The sequence below is a fragment of the Carassius gibelio genome, chromosome B3 (assembly GCF_023724105.1).
Source record: "Carassius gibelio isolate Cgi1373 ecotype wild population from Czech Republic chromosome B3, carGib1.2-hapl.c, whole genome shotgun sequence".
Taxonomy (NCBI): domain Eukaryota; kingdom Metazoa; phylum Chordata; class Actinopteri; order Cypriniformes; family Cyprinidae; genus Carassius; species Carassius gibelio.
In genome coordinates, this window is record NC_068398.1 from 51,544,490 (window position 1) to 51,567,660 (window position 23,171).

Below are 23,171 nucleotides of genomic sequence, written 5' to 3' on the forward strand. Positions count from 1 at the left end.
ATATATATATATATATATATATATATATATATATATATATCATGTCATAACTTTTCACATTACCCTTGTAATATTGTGGCATCAGTATTATAACAATTTGATATTCTGAAATTATATATATATATATAATTTTGATATTCTGAAATTATATATATATATATATATATATATATATATATATATATATATATATATATATATATATAATTTAAGAATATCAGATTGTTATAATACTGATGCCACAATATTACAAGGGTCATATAATTTCAGAATATCAAATTGTTATAATACTGAGGGTCATGTGAAAAGTTATGACATGGATCATACACTTTGTATAAAACTAAAAGTCTCTCTATATATTATGTAACCTCAGCTAATATATTCAGAGATTTGACTTAAACTTATATCAGTGAATCAGATCACCACATGATAATTATAACATCTAAAATAAGTGACTAACATCTGATGAGATTTTCACCTGCATTTATTACCATAACAAATGTGATTCAAAAACACAGTTTAAACAGCAGTGAAAATAGATGTTTAAAACTCAAGGGTCATGAGCCTAGCTGAGGCAAACACTGATCTCAATCATGGTGACATCAAATTTCTGTTAAAGTTTTTTGCACTTTATTTAAATTAGCATATGTTACTTTAATTTTATGGTTTTTGTTTGGCAGCTGCCAGTCATTTGACCCTGTTTTTATGATTTTTTTTTTTTTTTTGCAATGAAGGTATTTGATCATAATAATTCAGGAAATACTTGTAAAATAAGTGTCTTTTCGGTTTATTTAAATTATTATTTAAAAAATGTGAATTACTGGAATTTGTCATTAATGTCACAATACCTAAAATAAGAGCTGAATTTAAAATGAAAGAAAATTATCATCAAAAAAATCAGTTATTTTCTGTAAAATTATGATTTTTTTTTACAGTGTAAAAAAAACAATAAGTGTAATAACAAGACACAATATTGTTACATTGTTCGGTTACACGTAAGTCTGTAAAGTACTGTGTAATTCAAACAAATTTAGTTTAACTTTTGGTAATTATAGCGTACCTATAAGTACTTACATGTAAGTATAAGGGAACAAAATGTAATAAAGTGGTCATAACCACGAGAATTAATTATACTGTTAAGTATTTTAGAACTAAGGGGTACTTACTCTACTATTATGATACAACAACCCCATGTTTGGGAGAAATTTATCAAGAACATACACTGCGTATCTTTTTGTAATAAAAGTGTACCAATACATTAAAAAAATTACAGGGTACATATCTGTGCAATTGTTATTTTTTTTTTCTAGCAAAAGTATTACAATTTAGTTTTACATACTGGGGAAATACTCTTGTTCCATGTAGTTTCAGGGTGAGTGTGACATTGTGGACTTTAAATTAAAGTGGTGCTTGTTACCCTCTTTTTCCATGAAGTTACAGGGCAAGAACAATACAAATACATACACAATCTAATATCACTGACTGGGAAACCTTTATTTGAAAAACAACTTAATTCAAAACAGATTCACAACACTTCTTATTCATTTAAAATGCAGTACACCCAGAAATACATCCCCACAATTTACTCATATTTTACCCTCATGCCATCCGAGATGTATACAACTTTCCTTCTTCAGATGAACACAAATAAAGGTTTTTAGAAAAAATTATTATCTCTGGGAATACATATAATGCAAGCTCGTGTGTTCCAAAAAGTTGGAGCATCAAACAGCACATACTGCAATAAATATGCGCATGCATGAGAGTTGAGATCACGTTTGACGTGATGTGAGCACGTCGGAAGTCGGATGCCATCAGTTGTTTTTTTATTTTTATATTGCTCACAACAAAATACAAACAATAACAGATAATAACAATGAGAAACAAACAAGACAGGAGGAAAGAGACGCCAGTTTTAGTGTGAGTTTCTCAAGCTTCACAATGTGTTTCACAACGTGCTTACATTTCCGTCAAACTTGAACTAGACTCTCATGCACACACTGGTGACAGTTTGTAGGAAGCGAAAAGTAAATTATGTAAAACATTTCTGGGTGTACTGCATTTTCTTTTAATATTTAATACAGAATAGCAAAATACATGGAATTCCTTCTTAAAATTCATTAGTGGAAAGGGGGAAGAGGAACAAGAGGAGGAAGAGGCCAAGCAAGAAAAATAAACCCAATCAAGGCCAAGCAAGAAAAATAAAACATGCTTCTCTCTGTATTTGAAATAAAAATGTTATTTAAAAAAAATGTTCTATATGAATTAAGAAGTGTTGCAAATGTTTTGATGTTTTGAAATGTTGTTTTTCAAACAAAGGTTTCTGAATCTGTGATATTAGACTGTGTATGTATTTTTATTGTACTTAGTCTGTAATTACTGTACATGGAACAAGAGGTTAACAAGCACCACTTACCCTGTAACTACATGGAACAAGAGTATTTCCCCAGTATTTAAAAAAAAAAAATGCAATAGTTTTAGTTTTACTTCCCTTGAAACATGTAAGCCAAATCTAAAACATCTGCACTTTTGCACTTTTACATCTGCGCTTTTTATCAACAACAAAAACAACAACAAAAAAAGTATAAATGCACAGACATGTACCCTGTAATTTTTAAATAGCCTTTATCATTTATATTATTTATAAAAAGTATGCATTTTATGCTCTCGCTAAATTGCTCCCAAATGTAATAGTAGAAAAAGTACCCCTTAGTTCTATAATAATTACAGTATAATATTTTTTTAATTCTCCATGTTGTTACCCCTTTATTCCCAAACTTTACATATTGTTTCCTTATACTTAGATGTATGTACTTTATAGGTACACTATTATTACAGATAGTAATTAAACTATACATTTTCAGGTCAGCTGATAGGCCTACTACTAACCCAAAATGTAATTTACAGTATCTTACGTAGTACTTTCTGGGCTGTAATCTAAAGCGTTAAATGTAAAATACTGTAAATTGCATTTTGGATTAGTAGTAGGCCTATCAGCTGACCTGAAAATAGTTATTTTAAAGCTAGTGCTTTTGACTTTTAGAAAACAGGAGTGTCTGACATTAACTTCTTTAATTCTTTTTTCAGTATGCCAGAGGGCGTTATGGAGGTGCATGGAGAAGGAAAAGCTGGGTATTCGGAATGGTTGAGATTTTGCCTTCACGAAAACCAGTGTTGCGGTTTTCTTTTACCAATAATAGAGAAGCATGTGAAAAGAGGCAGCATCATTCATAGTGATGAGTGGCGTGCATACTCAACACTTTCAGAGAGAGGATACCAACACCACACAGTGAACCATAGCATTAATTTTGTCAATCCATTGACAGGGGTACACACACAAAACATTGAAAGGGCATGGGCAAACTTCAAAAGGGAAGTGTGGAAGTTGCATGCAAACCGGTCAGAGAAGGCTCTCAAAAAACATCTAATATATATAGAATGGACTTATTGGTTAGGCAGGAGACACAGACAGGGAATTCTCGGAAGGCTTTTGCATGATATCAGTCAGTTCTATCACTGAAATGACTAAATGAAAAACTAAATGTTTTTATTTCTTTTTTTGTTGTTGCTTAAATTCATGTTTATAACCCTAAAAAGGTTTTATGTTAACTTGTTAATACAAATATGTCATGTTTTTTTAATTTACAGCATTTCATTAAAAGCAGTTTAATGAACAAACTAATGACTCTGGTATTTATTTCCCATTTGGCAGATATGTAATTTTACTGTGGTACTGTTATTTTCTTAATCTTAAACCAAATACTCATCAGTGTCGGTACTTACTATCTATTGACTGTCTGCTGAAAATCAACTGACTTTAACCTGTGATGCTGGCCTGTAAGAGTCATTCAACAGCATTTCTTAGATTTTCACTTCATTTTGATGGGCCAAATGTGGCAACAGATTAATATATGAATTTACCTCAAAGTAAAATGACAGTTTACTGAAAGGTAATTTATATGCAACAACCAGTTAGTAGAGTACTTTTGAAAATCCTTTCCAAAGCAAAAGATCAAGTATAACTAACCAGATTTATACTTGAGGTTCATTTGAAATTATGTTGTGTTGCTACTTATAGACAACTGCATGTTAACTGAAAGTCTGTTGATACATTGGTTAATATCTACATGCCGACTATTTAAAGTACTATTGAGAACCTGTTGAGGATTAGTTGCATGTCTACAAATACGCTGTTGAACATCTACAAACTAAATTGATAACACATTGGTAACACTTAACTGACAGAATGTTTAATAACAGTTTACATGTTACATACAGTGTAATGATTGCTACAAACATTCAATAGACAATCTACAGATACTACCCTGATGAGAGTAAGTAGATAAGTACTTGTGAAGTAAGTTATAGTCAGCAGACAATCAATAGACTATCTATAGGGGGACCATCAAAATAAAGTGTTACCAAGTATTCCAACCTTAAACCAGTGAAAGTGCACTGGAACGACAATCAAACCCGTGACTTCCCACCTGTGAACTTGTGTCTCGTACTAGATCGATGTACTCCGAGTTCCGAGGTCACACAGCACGCCAAACAACGATGACCGCCTATACGAATAATACTGCCTTCGGATGCAGTGTTTATGCAAGTACTACACGTTGAAAAAACGATTTTAGGTCAATGCAACGTTGCAATAAAATAAATAATCTAATCTAGTTACAAAGTCGTTAGTAGTGATATGAAATAGTGATTACGAGCTCAAAAACCTGCCTGGAACGCAGCATCAGAACTATAGCGACTGACTGGGATGAGGAAGAGGTGGCGAGAGCCAACATGTATGATGGCCCTCAACTGTGTAATTTCGATCGAGCCAGCCGTGAGAGGGCAAATGAGGAATTGCCAAGAACTGATGTCCGTCAAAGCCTATGCATAGTTTGAGGAGAATGAGTTGGTGAAGTGTCCTGGTGAGTTGCTATCATTTAGCATCGCAGCAATGAGCACTGGAGCTAGTTTACGAGCAGCAGTGCGCAAAAACGACACGCACACACACACACACACACACACACACACACACACACACACATATATATATATATATATATATATATATATATATAATTTTATTTATTTATTACTGTCATTGAATAGCACAGAGTGAAAAATAAATGTTTTCTTTATATCTAGTGGCAGTGATCATGACGTTAGTTCAGAGAAGTACCGGTAACCTTTGTCATAGTGTCGTAGAACTGGTAAATTTTGTCTTTGTCATCTAGAAATAAAAGGCATCATGCTAGCTATATGGACATTTCTAAGCGTCTATCTCGTCCTCCGATGAAAATGTTGTTGCAAACGTAGCCGTGTGTCTGTCGCTGTGTTTGACAGGAGCTTGTGTGGGTGCCGTCCCATGGAAACTGCGTTAGAAAGCTTGTGCTGTAGGGAAGTGAGTGCGTTTGGGTCGCTATCTTTCTATCTATCTGTCTGTCTGTCTATCTATATACTGTATCTAGTCTATCTATCTATCTATATATATGTATTAATCTATTTATCTATAATCTGCATTCTGCGCTATCTGAGTACTCACGTCTTTCTAGTCACTCCCAATGCTCTCAAGCGGCTTTGGTAAATTCTCTCCCCAACGTGACGTGATGCAATGCATTGTGGGGGAAAGGAGACCGCTGTAAGATAGTACCTACTTTTTCGTATTATATTCCGTTTTGTGATACCCAACAACATAAAATACAATGGATAACAGTTTAAATGTTTATTACCAACAAGCAAATTGCACATATTCGTTAAAAAATTAACCTTGCAGCACGGCCTTTAACTCTAGATGTTTGTTTGTGTAAATGCTGTGTGTGCGTTGAGTCCTGCGTGAGCGGGGAGCAGAGTTGCCATGGAAACGGGGCGTCAACACAAAAACAGTTACTGGCAAGCAGTAATCTCCGTCTCTCGCTGCAGTTTACACTGTTTTAGGTAAGTTTAGTCGCTAAAATCACACAAATATTACATACAAATGTTCCTGACACATTTTAATTAAATTTATTTTATAGAAACGGTTTAGTGTCTTCGAAAAAGTCTGTTAGCTAACTCTATAGATTGAGCTCTTGTTGATGAAACTCTGGGCTTTAAATCAAATCTTCGTGTGTGTATGAGATATTTTGATGGCTCTGTGAATGTTTTGCTGAATTGATGACGTCACTTAAAGTGAGAGTGTAATCGGCTGAAATCAAGTTCACATGAGTTTTGATATTTCATGATAAACAGATATTAATACAAATTGTTCTGTGATTTCAGGAGGACAGAAAGAAACTACAGAACAGAAGTGAAGCTCCAAGATTTCAACATTTCTGAAGGGAGATACTGACTTGTAAATACAGGTGAACTGAAAAAGCCCATGAAATACATTAATATGCCTTTTTCAAAATACATTTCACCAATTTTAAGTCCCTGACATCAAAACGTAAGTCACACTCAACCTAAATCTAAAAATATAGATTGTGTTATTTTAAGATTATATTATTAGTAGTAGAATATGTATATTACATATGTTATTATAATTGTTATATATTATTCTTTCTTTTATCTGCATTTCACCTCTACTCTAGCTTGTTTCCTTCTAATGAACCTGGAACTGCAGACTCAGTATTGTTGTCTCGGTGTCATATTGCTTGTTTTGTTCCTGGACTCTTCAGTGATGATGATCAGAGTCTGAGTGAACCTGCTGTCAGACAGTGAGTACCCTGGGGTTAATGAAAATTTGCTGTTAATTTACTTTCCCTCAGGTCTTCCAAGGTGTGGGTGACTTTTTGGTAACACTTTATAATAAAGTTCAGTTGTAAGTCACTTTTTAAGTGATTAGTTAATGATGAACTAATAATTTACAAAACATTCATAAGCGCTTAATAAGTGATATACTAATAATTTGTGTACTTTTTGTAAATTAATTTAAAGGTCATTTACAAGTAATTAGATTATGATTAACTAATTATTTACAAAACATGACTATGCGTTCATAGAAATAAATGATGTTAATATTTTTATCTATGTTCTGTAGAAGTTATAAATAATTTACAAGTGACATGAATATACATTCTCTAATGATTAAGTAATATGCTATGATTTAAACATCTTTCATAAGCAATCTTTAAAAAAATAACATCACGAAAAAAATCAAACAGATCCTTAATTGTTAATAGTTACTAGTTAATATATTATGAATCACCTATAAATCATTGAAATGTCAACATTGTACTATTATCTCAATAAACATTATAAATCATTTACAAAGCTTTCTGCACCCCCCAATCTAAAGTGTAAACTACTCATCAGTTGTAAATGTTTTACAAACTTTGTGGTTTCCAGTTGTGTGTGCGTGTATATGTGTGTGTATATATACATACATACATACATACATACATGCATACACACACACACACACACACACACACACACACACATATATATATATATATATACACACACCAGCACACACACACAAAATCAACCAACCTGTAACCGGAAAGTTTACATTTACAACTGATGAGTAGTTTACACTTTAGATTGTGGGTGCAGAAAGCTTTGTAAGTTATTTATAACTTAATCTACAGAACATAGATAAAAATATTAACATCCCTTATTAATCATCTATGAACACATAGTCATGTTTTGTAAATGATTAGTTTATCATTAGCTAATTACTTTTATTACATGGCTCTGTGGGTACTTGATTCTGATTGGTCAGTTGCAACATTCCGATGCATGTTATCCCTGGATAAAAACCTGTAAAATGTAATAACACAGGCTCATCCGGGTAACAGCAGTTGGCGCTGTACTCTTGCTTGAACTATTTTTTTTCTTGGTGGAAGCTGTGCATTTGTTTAGCTAATAAAATATTAAAACTTTATTCAAAGTTGTGTACAATTGTTTAATTATGTCATCCTGGTAAGGGTTGGCCTGATTGACGATGCCATCGTCCATCGCCGATGGCTGATAGACATCACAATGCTGCGCTGGCAAACAGTGTCATCAGCTCCAGTATCTCGCCCGTGCATCTGTTGTCATGCGACAGTTGTGAACGTGCTGACAGCTGGTTGCCCAGGCTATGGATTAAAGGTAATACTGTTGTAAGTAGTGTTCATTTCCTCCTACATACCGATCATTTCGCTTCATTAGACCTCAATGTATCACCAGTAGCCACCTAAAAGGGCAGTCTAACACTGGGGGTAACACTGGGCACGTCTCTAGACCCAGAGGGTGTGCTGTCATTGAATGAATGAAGTTTTAAAACAGTACAGTGTTTGAATCAGAAATGTCTGTTTTAACTTTTGATAATTGATAAGACAGTGATAATAATTGAAAATGTTTATTGATCAGCAAATCAGAATGATTTCTGAAGGATCATGTGACACTGAAGACTGGAGTAATAAAAATTAGCTTAGATCACAGAAATAAATTACATTTCACAATATATTCACGTAGAAAACTGCTGTTAAATTGTAATAAAATTGTGCTTTTGATCAAATAAAGGCAGCCTTGGTGAGCAGAAGAGACTTTTCTCAAAGACGTAAAAAAAATTGTACTGACCCCAAACTTTTAACGGTAGTATAAATTACAAATATAATGTTTCACCTACTGAAATGTGTATTCCATTCTAAAGAGATGCCTGTTCCACAAATATTACAATTACAGGGATCACATGAAACACTTCATCAATAAACTGATTTTTGAGAGCATTAGTGGCAGTGTGTCGATTTTTGTTTATTGATCGGTGAATTGGAAGTGGATGTGCGCTATTAAACCTACTTGTGATTAAATCAGATATATATATAGCAAAATAAGCTCAAATTGAGGCAGCAGCATCTATGGTGCATGGCCTGTAGTGAGGTCACTAAATTCTAATACCAAGAATTTATCAAAGTCCACTAAAGGAAGCAAAACCTATTGGTATTTTACTTTGAAATAGCCTTCCAAATAATATTTGGGGCTCGGACACACTTTTTTTTTTGTTTAAATTAGATTAAAATACATAGTTAAGTATTCACACAACACATCTAGGGCCCTATTTTAACGATCTGAAACGCAAGTGTCAAAGCGCAAAGCGCAAGTAAGTTTGTGGGCGGGTCTCGGCGCTGTTGCTATTTTCCCGGCGGGATAAATGGCTCTTGCGCCCGGCGCAAATCTAAAATGGGTTGGTCTGAAGTGGCTTCATTATTCATAGGTGTGGTTTGGGCATAACGTGAAATAAACCAATCAGAGCGTCATCCAACATTCCCTTTAAAAGCAGGTGCGCAAGTTCCATTATGGATTGCTATTATTATGGCGTATTTACCAGGCGCACGCCAGGAGCGGTTCACAGCCGAGGAGACTGATGTTCTTGTAAGAGCAGTGAAAGACAGAGAAGTTGTGTTGTATGGGGATGGGAGAAACCCACCCAAAATAGCGTCGGTTAAACAGGCGTGGGAGGAAATAGCCACAATTGTTTCATCAATTTTTTTTTCCTGGTTCTTGACGGACAAACCAATTTGTCAGATGTCCTTATATACATATATGACCTCAAACAGGTCTGATCCTTAATTACTACGATTAGCCTGAATAATTTGTAAGCTAGATTTATGCCTATTTTTTCACATCTTCGTGGCACACCACAATGATTTCCGTCATCTCATGTGTTAATATTTTTTTAGTGTAACAATTTATGATTTGCAAAAATAACTGTTGCATCTGTGTAGATTACATGAGCAAAGTGTATGCGCGTTGTGCACGCAATACATTATGGTCAAGCATGCGCCCTTAAAATAGCATAATGAACAACGCGCAACGCGCCACTGACTTTAGACTAGGTTTTTTCTGGTCAGTGGCGCAATTGTTTAATGGAACAGCAAAATAGCACCAGGGATTGTTTGCGCTGGAACACCCCTCCTTTTTTGCGCTGATCCGCCCAGGGAGCGCAAGTTCATTCACTAGTTTAGCGACGTGCTTCTGTGGAGGGAAAAGCGCGCTTTGCGCAGGTGCAAAATAGGAATGACACATGCGTCAGTGTACAAAGTCAATTGCGCTGGGTGCAAGATAGGGCCCCTAATAACCATGCACTCCAGTTATATGTGATTCAATAAATAATATTTTGTCTGAAATAATATGAACAGCAGCAGCTATGCTAAACTTTCTTTTCTTTTTATTTCCTGTTTCTATCTCAGGATGTCAATCCCAAGGTTTCTAGAGATTACACTAGCTCCAGACCGAATCCAAACTTAATGGTGAAGATTTCAGATGACACCAACGCTCACAAAGACTATAGACGGCGACAACTGTGCATGAACACACAAAACATTTGACACACAAAACAAATATTATCCTTATTTTGCCTATAAGGGTAAATTTGATGATTTTCAGTCTGATTTATTGCAATGTCTCTGTAAATCTGTAAATGAACAATATTTACTCTCTGAGTTATGTGGACCTACATGTCCCCTTTTATTTGTAAGCAGCACTCTGCAGGATGATGCAAAATGAAATGACGAGTTTTGACGAAATGACACAATGCAGCATCTAAATGAAAACATGCTGTTTTGCATCTGTTTTGCCAGCAAATAAACGGTATCTTGGAGAAAGAATAAACATTGTTCTTTTACAAATGTTACCAACAATATAACAATACAAAATGGATTTAATTTTTTTTACTTACCCTTTAAAAATGTTGAAAGATAATGTTAATGTTAACTGAATACAAAACTAGAGACTTGTTTAGTAAGATTTTATCAGAAAATATTTTAGAATTTTTATCATGCAATTTAAAACATTTTAATTGCTTAATTATTGTTTGCCTGGTTTTATTTTGTGTTTATGTAACTCTTTTTAAAAAGTTCTTGGCATAAAGTTAGCAAGCGATGCTGACAGCACTGAACACATGACTTTTTATTATGAACTAGATGGTCTTCCCAGTGAGTCTCAGTCATCTCTGGCTTTTTAAACTGTAACCTTGAAACATGCATTTCCTGTAAACCTACTTTGAAATAAGTATTGTTAAAAGGTGCTACACTCAAAAAAATGAAACACGGCTGTTGTTGGTTCAGAGAATGTAAATAAATTCGAATTATTTAATACACTTAAGTTTGTGCTTTAAAATTAAAACATTTCTTTTGACAAAATAAAAAAAAGTAATTTTCTAATTTACACAATTCACTTACGTTAAATGAATGAAATAAAGTTGTGTTGCTTCTGCAGTACCGCATGTTGATCAGCAGGTGGAGCTATATCTGCACATGCGCAGATAGAACGCACATGGTTCAATCTTCTCTTCTGATTGACGCCATTTTGTGCAGTTCGTTTTGTGTTCATGCGGAGACACAGGTAAGATACTTATTTTACTAACTTTATACTGAGATTTTCAAAGATTAGAATTGCGAATTACATAAAATCTAGATGTATTTCACGTGTAATTGACATTCACATAATTATTAGTCACTTTGCATTCCGTTTTTGTTCCTATGTAATATTTTCCACTTTCTTGCACTTTGAAATAATATAAATTATCCCATAAAAAGACAAATGACTTTTTTTTTCAATTGCTAATTAGTAGCATTCTCCCCATTTGTGTAAATAGATAGTAGTGTGCAAATGAAGTAATTTTGTCCTTTGGCTTAGTACTAATCTACAATAATTGCTTTAAATAATGGTCTGTGGCATTTCTATTTGATGTCAAATGAAGATAAAAAAACAGAAATAAACGAATCTAATGCATCTTAAATAAGATGGCATTTAGCTGTGTAAGCTTGTTGATTAGGTCATCCAAAACATTTACAGTAGTTGGCAGTTTTACATCTTTTATTTTCTAAAAATGTAAAATCATTAAAAAAAAATAAATTGGTGACTGATATCTTTTTCCTTTCACAGAGTTTTGGTGTTATGCCTCCAGAGTCCCTCAAGTGGCTGTGCAAAGATTGTGGCTCGTTTCACACATCCAGATCAAAGCTTTTAAAACACTTCAGGTTAGTACATAGACACCATGGCAGCAGACAAGCATATCCATGTGTATATACTCACTGTCCATGCACTTTTAAAACATGGAATGCACTGCGGTCCCACTTATGCAGATCCCATGGCAGTGAGAAGCAACCTCATAGGCAAAATATTAGTGAAACTACAATGATAAATTGCCATGTTTGTGCTGCCACTGACATTCCTTCAGTAAATTATTACTTTCTTCATATTAATAATCACTTGCGCAGTCATGAGACAGTAAGTTGTATGTTTAAGGATTGCTCATTTAAAACCAACGTGTATGGCACATTCAAATCACATAAAAGCCGAAAACACTGTCAGAGTTCGATGTCAGATTTTAAAGAAGGAATAGTGAAAACACAAGAGGAAAGTGGGGTATCTGAAGACAGTCTTTTGAACGAAGAAACTGATCCTTCTGAAGAAGGTGTTTTAGAGAGTATTGAATCTGAAATCTGAATAAAAAAAAAAAAAAAGCTTTTCCATATTTTCCAGCAGCGTCAGTGTTGGGATTTATGCATCTAAAATTAGAACAACTATTAGAACAGATATTGCAATTGTGAATAAGCAAACTGCTAATAATGGCTTCTTGGTCACACTTTTCAGGATGTCCCCATCAAAAAAAGACGTGAATGCATCCTAAAAGCCCTTGTTGTTTATGTGAATGAAGACCTCTCAAACCTTGTGAAGGAGTACATGGTAATTTAAGCCTGTTAAACATCTCTAATACTAATTCCTCCTTTCACCTGAATTTTAGGTAATTACATATTTTTGTATTAAATTTTTTTTCTAGGACGTTGAACATGAAGCCCAAACCTCAATGCGCAACACCACCCTAGGAATCTATGTCATCAAACCTGAAGGGGCACATGCCACAGACCCTTACCAAGATGTTGGCATCATCGTTGAAGGCATCAAAATACTTGAAAACCTGAACAATGTTGCCAATGCGTGTTCTATGATGCTTGGTCTAATTTATGCATTAAACTTGGCCTACCCGCAAGATTTGAGATACACATTTGAAACATTTTAAAAGCTTTTTATGGAGCTAGATGCCAACAAGCTGTCAAACAAGGTCCATGTCCTAAAAAATAAACTTCTTTTGTAAGTACTAACTTGAGGTAAGGTTCAAGAGGTGGTACTTATGTTTCCTCGATGTTACACTGTTGGCTTGTTACAGTACATTGGTTCCAAGACTGACCATGTTACACTTTTCAGTATTGATGTCATTTAAATAAGTGCTTTATTTTTTATCCCAATTTAATGGAGGCACAGACTGCAAGAGAGACTTTTCACCCACTTCATTTCATTTATAGCAATGCTTTTTTTGTTGTTGTTTTTTTGTATGTGCTTTTAATAAGAAAACGGAAAGCAGTTTTAAAGATACAGATTTTGACCAAATAATTTGTGAAAGGTATGTTCTTGAATGCATTAAGTGCATTTACAGTGTATTTGATTTACTTAAAATAGTAGGAAAACATTGAGACAGTGTTTACTGAATTTTGCACATAATTCTTGTTAAAAAGGTGTAGAAGTATATTTCAGTTGCAATAATAGGAGAAAACAATGAGATATTGTTCACATTTTACAGATGTTGTACAAAATGCACTGACTGAATAAAGTAATTCAAACCAGAAAAAAATCATTTTTATTTTGGTTGAATGTAAAAAATATATATAATTCAGTTGAACTTAATTGAGTTAATAGTTTAAAATAAAAACAAGATTGTTAATCTGATTCAACTAAACAAAATTACATTACCTTTATATAAAAAACTTAAGTTTACTGAAATAGATAATGTTACTTAAACTCAACAGCACATAGTTACGTGGAACCTGTTGACATAATAAACTTAATTAAATCCAACATATCATTTTTTTGAGTGTATACTCATACAACATTTAACCATGCAAGTACTGTAGTAATCGTTATTTTTGTTTTTACTATGGTTTTACTGCAAAAGCTGTAGTAAAATCATGGTGATTGTAGTAAAACTATGGTTGATTTAGTTTTTTCTATGGTTTTACTGCAAAAGCTGTGGTGAAATCATGGTTAATTTTCAAAAGACTACAAATAATCCCGAATTATCCACTTTTGATCAAAGCATCTGGTAAATGTTAATGTATTTGTACATGTAATATGAAATAAATGAAAATATTAATTAAGTTGCATCTGTTCTTGAGAGTGGTGCGTATTGTTTTATTATAAACCAGCGGCGGTAGCCGCGGGTGATCCGTAACGATGAGCAAAACGCCGGTGAACCGCGTCCACGCAGAGCGGCCGGGATGTATCGTCTCAGCATCGGCCGGAGAGCATTTCCGATCAGAGGCCGACGTCGCCGAGACATCTTGCCTATTAGCAAACGCTCCCTGAGCGATATCGTCCCGATGGAATTTTGTAGGTCGACATCGGCACAACGTATGTGTGCTCTCTGGGATATATATATATATATATATATATATATATATATATATATATATATACATATATAGGTGCTGTAACGGATATGCAGATCATCGATTCATGTGTTTAATTCAGATTTTCCAAATGAAACTCTTTTTGCACCAAGTGCCTGGCCTGGCGCCAGCCTGGCTGGACTTAAATTATTTACGATGCCCATGCGAGCTTCAAAGAAGACACGAAAACCCCCAACCCAAATTCCTCCAACACACTGGAGACAAGGGAAACCTTTTGTATAAGTTCCTTACTTTCATTTTATTATTAATATGTATTTTAATTATGTTTATGGATTGCATAAAATGTTTAATCCTTGTTATGTGAAGAGTATAAGTTGCAAGCTCATACTTTAGGAAATGTCTCTCCTCACTTTAACCTTCTCAAAGAGAGCCATGTTTCTGCAACCCCCACTTTTGCAGGTTGTAAAAGTTTACGACCACACAGGACAGGAGAGAAGCCAAATCACTGGCTTCTTTTGAACAATGCATTCTATGGAATATATTCATTAACTTTCTGTTTTTATGTTTTATAAATGTATTACGTATTCCCTTTTGGTACATTTAGATGTTTCCCAACATCTGCAGTGTTATCATGTGTTAAGCAAATCTTTAAATGTGTAATTCGATCTTAAAATTAGATCTTTGATCATATATATATTATGTTTAGTCTTGTTCTTATCGTCATGCTCTGACAGACCCATTTATCTAGAACAAAGTAAGGAAATGTATGTAATCTGAAGTACAAACTTGCTAGAAATATCCCTGATGGAATCGGACAGGCCCTAGATCATCGGGGGGGGGGGGGGGTGGGGGTGGGGGGGGGTTGCCTCCACAGAGACAAAGGAACTTTTCCCTTAAATATATATATATATATATATATATATATGGGTCATTCTACGGAAATGTCCATTTTTCTGTCCCCAGCCTCCTTTACAGAAATATTACACTTGAAAAACACTTTAGGTTTACAATTTTTTTTATATTTAAAAATGAAACCATATGTTATTTGAACAATTACACTTTCTTGAGCCATCAATGTGGCAATATTTGATTTTTATTAATTAATTAGAATTCCAAGCACTACAGAAGTGCTCGTCCCCACAGTCATGTACAGAGGGAAAATGCTTTATTTTGAGGTCAAAAACAGTGTTTTCTTCCATTTAAAATATAACCATGTGTCCATAACTATAAAATATATGATGTAAATTACATTAAAAAACAAAATGCTAAATAAATATTATAAAATATATAATGAAAGTAGTGGTCCCCTGGAGTTGTGTCACTGGTGTTACCGTTTAACAAAAATGTTATTTTGAAATAACAATCACGCTGATGACATCACTCGACTTTCTTCTTCCAATTTTCTGGAGATCTATGAAGAGAAGCCCATGGTAAGTCCACTGTCTCTTTTCAATTATCAGAAATCTTCTCATTTATCTCATGATTTCATATGAAGCTTTTAGTTGAAGTCACTGGTATGACCTCTTTTATCGTTTGGGCATTGTAAAAAACTAGAATACAAATGGATTAAACTACTTAATTTAGTGAGTACACCATGATTGACAACATGTGGTTTGATACCTTGCAGCAGCCATTTTGTAAAATGCAGTTTTCATGAAAATTGTCACTGGTGTTACTGTCACTGGTGTCACCTTCCTTATGGGTAACACCAGTGAAGATCAGTAACACCAGTGACTCCCTTTTATAGATAAACTTTGTTCAAAGCTATTCATTTAGTTATTTTGCATAAAATAGCACTAAAATTGTGATTCTAACTTTTCTTTGTCATTGTTAATCCTCCTTTGGTCATGTATTTCTAAATTGAGGGTATGGCTAAACTGAGCGCAGCTGAGAAACAGCGACTATACAGAAAGCGTAGGGATGCTGATCCTGAACGCAGAGCAGAGTATTTGCAGAAAAAGAAACAGAGCTATGTCCGTGACATTGACACACAAAAAAGAAAGAGAGTAAGTAATTTGGGTGAAAGGGAGAAGAGATATGAGCGAAAGGCATGGAGGGCCCGTCAGCAAAGATGCAGGCAAAGAGTCAGAGCAGGAGCATTGACAAAAAATCTCATTCTGTATGATTTATATGCATTTTGAAAAATAGGGACAAGGGTTATGTCCTCATAAGTCACCCTCTCCTTGTAATACCTGTGTCATACCCATGTCATTATACAGAGTTGTGTCCTGATATGACACAAAAACAAGAGCATTCTCTCTCGCTCACTCTCACACACACACACTCTCTCTATCTCTCACACACACACTCAAGCTAGGGTTAAATGAGTGAGAACTTTTTTTCAAGAAAATATTTTGCTTTACAGACAACTACAACAAGGGAGGAGACAACGTAGGAGAGATGCACAAAGGAAACAAAGGGAAATAGAGAAACTGAAAGACAAGATCATCGGTTAGAAACGAAGATATGAAATGGTGAAGAAATGAAGTTAAAATGTTAAGTTAAAATGTTGTCTATGATATTTTTCTAACTCTGATTTCAGTTCTTATGAAATGAGTCATATATGTTATGTATGTCACTGGTGATTTGTTGTGTCACTGGTGTTACTGTTTTTTTTTCTTTCACATTAAATAAAATCTGTCATATGTGGCATAATGATCATTTTAAATTCATTGAATTCTGCTGCACTTAAGAGTTAAGCTTTAAATGATTGTATTATTGCTTGTTTAAAACCTTTTTTTTCAAATATTTTCATTGTTATAGCAAATACATGGTTGTGCAATTGAACTAACATCATTCAGTCACACTTTTAACAAACCTGATTAAAATAAATAAAACCTAATCACCGTATTAGTTAGATCATCATTAATTTTCTGTACCTCTGACTGCATGTGCTGAAAAAAAAAATTAAAAAATATTTCATAATCACCTTTAATATCGCTAAAGAAGTAAGGTAACACCAGTGACAAAAAAATGGTGTATGAGGTCTTCAAATACATGCACACAAAAAATAAAAAATCATTAAGCTGTAATTTATGTGTACTCATAAAGTCAAAGGGTAATCTAATAATGTGGTCTAAGTTTAAATGTTAGAAAAAGAAATCAATTTTAAGAGATCTTGCCATACCAAATGTGGACGTTTCTGTAGAATGACCCATATATATATATATATATATATATATATATATATATATATATATATAATATTATATATATGCCATACGTTATATACATATGCAACTATTTACATGTTAAACTGTACAAAGTGAAAAATATTATACAAAACACAACAGATAAAGATATAATACTAATAAAAAATAATAATAAAAATATATATATATATATATATATATATATATATATATATATATATATATATATATATATATATATAAATAAAATTAACTGGCTTTGATGTACTTGCTGATTTGTGACCCTTAACATCAAGCGGCCACTGAAAATTGCTCACCAGGCACACGGGCCACAGCTGGTAAACTGTTCCAGACATGGTCAAAGGTACAGCCGGACTGTTTTGTCAGCTCTTGATCGGAGATGGAACCTGTAACTGCTCCACATGGGTTAACGCCAATCAACCCCTTGAAAGTGGTGATGGTAGCACCTTCAATCTCTGTGCAGTCAATGATGACCCTCACCTCTTGACAAAACTGCCTAAACTTCTCAAGGATAAAGTAAAGATAATTGGCCCACGTTATGATGATGCAGCTAACAGTGGAGAGACAAACTTTGAAATTGTCAGCTAACATTTTCTCTTTAAGTCCTGCAGAAACATGACAGCAGTATAAGAAAAAATCATCAATCAGTGGCAAGCTGCAGTGATGACTTTGAGAGTCTTCCATTCCAGCTACTTGTCCCTTCTTCTGGGCCTTTTTCAAAGTTCCGGAACTTTTGTGGGCGGGACTTGGGTGCTAAACATGGTGATTGGTTGAATTCACGCAGCATTGGTTGAGTTCAACCACCATTTATTCAGATAATTTTCAAAATATTACTGTTACCATTTATTCAGATAATTTTCAAAATATTACTGTTATTGTGTCATGAAATGTAATTTTAAAAGTATTTCAGGCGAGAATGTAGTTGTTTAAAACTCAAATCTGTGGTTTATTTATAAAGACAGCGCCTATTTAAAAATGTGTTTCGCCGATCTCGGAGACGGTGAGCTCCACTCGATCTCCACGCTGCTGTTTGCGGAATTACCAGATTTGCATCTTCACAGACATCGTCACACTCCCGAGTCGAATGCACAAAGTCTGAACTACCGAGGATGCACGTCCAAAATCAGCGTACTTTGTATTGAGAAACACGAGCAGACCTACGTCACCAGTCTATTTGCCTAATCTTCCCGGTACTTTACACCGCGGTGGAAACGCAGAAAGCAACAGGTCTGGGGGAAAAAGTTCCCCGGGAAAAAAGTTCCTGGTACAAATGTTCCGGGTAATTTCGGTGGAAAAGCGGCATGAAGGCCTGTTCACACCGGGACGAATTCCGCGCGCGATATTCGCCGACGTTTAACGCCTCGTGACTAAACAAAGGGCGCCAATGTGAGTGTGCACACCGACGCGAAAAACGCCACGCGTAAAAGAGTCATTTTTTAAAAAACGCTTCGGGTTCGTTTTTTTGGTTTGACGCACCGCGTCAAAAACTATACGACCAATGAGAATGGCACTTTTGCACACGTGTCTGGAGCTTCTGAAGTTACAGTAAAACACAACTTGGGGGCGCTCAAACACAAAACTGTCTTGCTGTGAGCACACATACGTAACGGCGAAGAAGATATACGCCAAGTAGCGTCTACACTGCCGGGAAGAAATAAGACGAAGAAGATGCAAGGCAAGATGAATGTAGAGTTGCTGGTCTCGTTGGTGTCGGAACACAAAGAACTATATGACAAACGTGACAGCGATTACAAAAATCTTGATAAAAGAGAACTGTTATGGAGTGGTATTGCACAGCAAATGGGCCTTGATGGTGAGTTTCATTTAATTTAATTGTCTTTCATGTACGTTCCTACAAACGTTTGACAATCGCCATCGTTTGTGTGCTGTAGTGGAGGAGGTAAAACACAAATGGAAAAGCCTGCGAGATACATATACACGAAAAAAGCGCGAAGATGATTGCCGAAGTGGACAGGCTGCTAAAAACAAGAAGACGTGGAAATTTATGAAGGTCATGGAGTTCCTCGCAACATCAACTGAATTTCGAAGGTAATATTATTAGAACATTACAATACATAGCTGTGTGAGCTCTGCTATAATGCATTGACATTAAACATTGATTAACATGATATCATTGCATGTTCCCTGTTCACCATGCGATCACACCTCTAGTTCAATATATTAGTTTATGTTCTGTGTATAGGTAACCTCTGCTGAAATTTTGTTGCCTGACATATGGTACATTAAAATTTGTATGAATCTAAACTAAATTAGTAATTAAACATTAAGCTCTGGAGTATTTTGTCAAGATGGGTATGAAGTGTGGCATGGCCCACAGTGTGAGTTATTGTTTCTGATGTAAACTGAATTTGTCTTTACAGTGTTCACAGCAATATTTCTCCTGAAAATATGAATGAAGGGGTTGAGCAAGTGGTGGTTCAAAAAGAAGTCAGCGACAGAGAAGAAGCATCAGCAAGCACGTCTCCAGGATCATCCTTCTCCAGCCCAACTGTGACCAGGTCTACTTTCAACAAAAGAAAACGGCCAGAGACACCAGACTTGTTGGACCGGTACCTTTTATCCAAAGAAGCCAGGGAAAGTGAGAAAGAGGAACGCAGAAGAGAGAAAGAGGAGCGCAGAGAGCAACGAAGAGAGCAACAAAATGATGAAAATTACTTGTTTGCTCTTGGCTTGATACCAGCACTAAGGAGATTGTCCCCAGCCGTACAGTCTTCAGTCAAATTAAAAATACATCAGCTGTTGCATGATGCTGAGTTTGGCCAGGCCTCTTCTGCTTTTTTTCCACAGCAGTCACCGGTGTCCTACCATCAGGTCCCCCCACAGACCCCAACAAACTATGGCTGCTCTACAACTTCTTGGCTACCCTAATAGATGTTTACTGTATACATTTTAATTCTGTATTTTTTTTGTTTGTTTTTTTACATTCAAGAAATTTAGTTGAAAATGGCCGTTTCATAAATGTTTATTTGCACTATTGTTCACTTGCACTACAGTCATTGTGACTTATTTGCACAACCTTTTCTGACGCCCTTTTTTACTTTATGTTTGTGATTGTTATTGCAACTTGTAGTTCATTAAAAAATGTTTCATTTTTCCAAAAGAAATTGTGCATAAGTGACTTGAAAGTAATGTAACATATTTTGGGATTTGGCATATATTTGTACATAAGTATTCTTGACCTCTTATTGAAATAGCTATGTGGCTAATTATGGAGTCACTGCATTTATAGGCAACAGTTATCAATCTACAGGAACATAACCATTTTGGGCACAGCATTGTGCAGGGAATGAGAACATTTTAAAGAAAATGCTAGTAAAAATGTTTATTAAAAATACACATTTTCAAAAATACAACTTACATTTAGTTGTAAATAAGTATATGTTGAAGTGACCAAATACTTTACTTTTTGCAAAAAAAAACTATGCTTTAACTTTGATAGAACATGTTATATCAAAAATATTTAATTTGCTGTGGTGAGTGCTGCCATATTAATTAATGAAGAATCAGATGCAATAGATTTGATAGTGTATTCAAGTTCACAGAAATTGTATATATACACATACACTAGCAGTTTTCTCAATGGAAAATGTAATTAAAATGGCTCAAATTTATAGGTTGATATTATCTGTTCCCCAGAGCATGGTTCACATGGTCATACTGCCAAGCAACTTCTCCTGCTGGTGAGTTGAAGTACTCTTTGTACAGTTCTCGGACATTTTGGGCCTCCACAGATGCCCGCTGCCCCCTACAATGTTCAAAGCCTTGTAGTGGTTGCTCACAATCATGGTCATCCTCTGTGGCACGATTCTGGTCATTTCCGTTCGGGCGCAAATAATTGCACAACGCACAAGCAGCTTTGACAACTTTGTCAACAACACTTGGTTGAACCTGTAAAGTTCTTTGGAAAACCCGGAAGCGTTGACTGAGGATGCCAAATACATTTTCAGAGATGCGCCGTGCCCGAGACAAACGATAATTGAAAATTCTCTTGTCTGTGGGGAGGCGGCGTCCAGGGTATGGCCGGAGGAGATATGGTTTCAGCGGAAAAGCTTCATCCGCCACAATGACATGGTTAACTTTTCCCAGCTCAGGAGCACCTGGAAGTTCACTTGGTGGGGGAACATTCAGAGTTCCATTTCTGAGTGCCTTTCCCAGTACAGAATTGGCAAAGATTCCTCCATCACTGTTGCTGCCATAGCTCCCCACATCAACCACCAGGAAGCGGTAATCTGCATCAACTAAGGCCAGCAATACAACGGAGAATGTACCTTTATAATTAAAGTATAGAGAACCAGAGTTTGCAGGGGCCTGGATGAATATGTGTTTCCCATCCATGGCTCCCAAGCAGTTAGGGAAATTCCATCTTTCATGGAATCTCCTGGCTGTACTCCTCCACATCTCTTCAGTAGGCACTGGCAAATGTTCATCTCTGAGGCAGTGCCACAATGCATCACAGGTTTCACTCACTATCGAAGCCACAGTTGACACACCAAGTCGAAAGCTGAACGCAATAGAGCGGTACGAGTCCCCAGTGCTTAGAAAACTGAAATAGAAATACTAATTTTTAACAACGCTCCACATATGTTTTTACAACATTCTTTGAAGTGAAGAATTATGTAAACGAACTCACCGTAAACACACGGCCAAACGCTGTTCTGGGTCGATTGGTTTACGGTAGTGTGTCTGTTCTTTCGTCAGCAAGGGAGCCAGTTGTTGAAGTAAATTTTCGAACTCACTGACGGACATTCTAAAATACCCCCGAAAACGCTCATGATACATTTTCAGCTCTTGTACCAGTCGATAAAACTCCCCATGTTCTTCTCTTCTCGTAACTATGGGATGTACCCAAAATCGGCGTCTTTTCCGGCGTCTTTCCTCATTCAACAGAACAATAATTTCTTCATCGCTGGAACTGGAGCTAGAGTTACTGGTGCTTGAAATATTCATGTTTTCTTTGTATGATTCTGACAAGCGCGTAAATACTTGCACTCTTCTTCTGAGTGAAAAGCGAGTTTAAGAAGCGTAAAGTTGCGCAGCGCCACCTTGTGTACAGGGGTATTTCTGTTTTACATTAAGCGCCATCTAATGTCAGGGAATGAATTTGCATGTTCACTCGGCTCATCGTCAGCGAAAATCGCTTGGGTGTGAACACAAAAAACGTGTTGGAAAACGCTGGCGAATAACGCGCGCCGATATTCGTCCCGGTGTGTACGGCCCCTAACACCGCCAAACACAACAGTGGCCAAAAGTGATGTGTTGAGTTTTTTTATTTATTTTATGACCCAGCATTTCCAAACCAACAAGGTTTATCCAAGAAATATATTTAATTGCTAGACTACTGAAAAATCTGAAAAGGTGTGAGGAAGTGTGGAACTCATGTTCACATCAACAATTTCAAAGCATCAGTAACTGTGATAATTTTGCAGAAGTGTCTTAAATTATTTTATTGTAGTTATTACATTAAATGATTAGCATTGTGCTGCTCTGACTTCATATGAACAGGCTCACTATTGGCTGATTCAGAGGTAGAGGGCAACCATTTTGGGCTGACATCACTGTAGTCCTTAGTTTTAACACTTAAAGGTGACCCAGTAACTTTGTTTTGGTT

General features: G+C 35.5%; 2 protein-coding genes across 2 annotated transcripts; one reads left to right on the plus strand and one right to left on the minus strand.

The window, feature by feature from the left end:
• Positions 1–18,847: 18,847 nt before the first annotated feature.
• On the plus strand, positions 18,848–20,667 carry LOC127951918 (uncharacterized). Its single transcript, XM_052550067.1, has 3 exons — positions 18,848–19,355; positions 19,435–19,591; positions 19,924–20,667. The coding sequence occupies exons 1-3, from the start codon at positions 19,211–19,213 to the stop codon at positions 20,429–20,431; spliced, it is 810 nt and encodes a 269-aa protein (XP_052406027.1). The 5' UTR covers positions 18,848–19,210; the 3' UTR covers positions 20,432–20,667.
• Positions 20,668–21,078: 411 nt separating this feature from the next.
• Positions 21,079–22,781, minus strand: LOC127951912 (uncharacterized). Its single transcript, XM_052550056.1, has 2 exons — positions 22,194–22,781; positions 21,079–22,106 (listed from the first exon to the last, which is right to left on the minus strand). Exons 1-2 carry the CDS (start codon positions 22,508–22,510, stop codon positions 21,185–21,187), a joined length of 1,239 nt encoding a protein of 412 aa, XP_052406016.1. The 5' UTR covers positions 22,511–22,781; the 3' UTR covers positions 21,079–21,184.
• Positions 22,782–23,171: the final 390 nt, after the last annotated feature.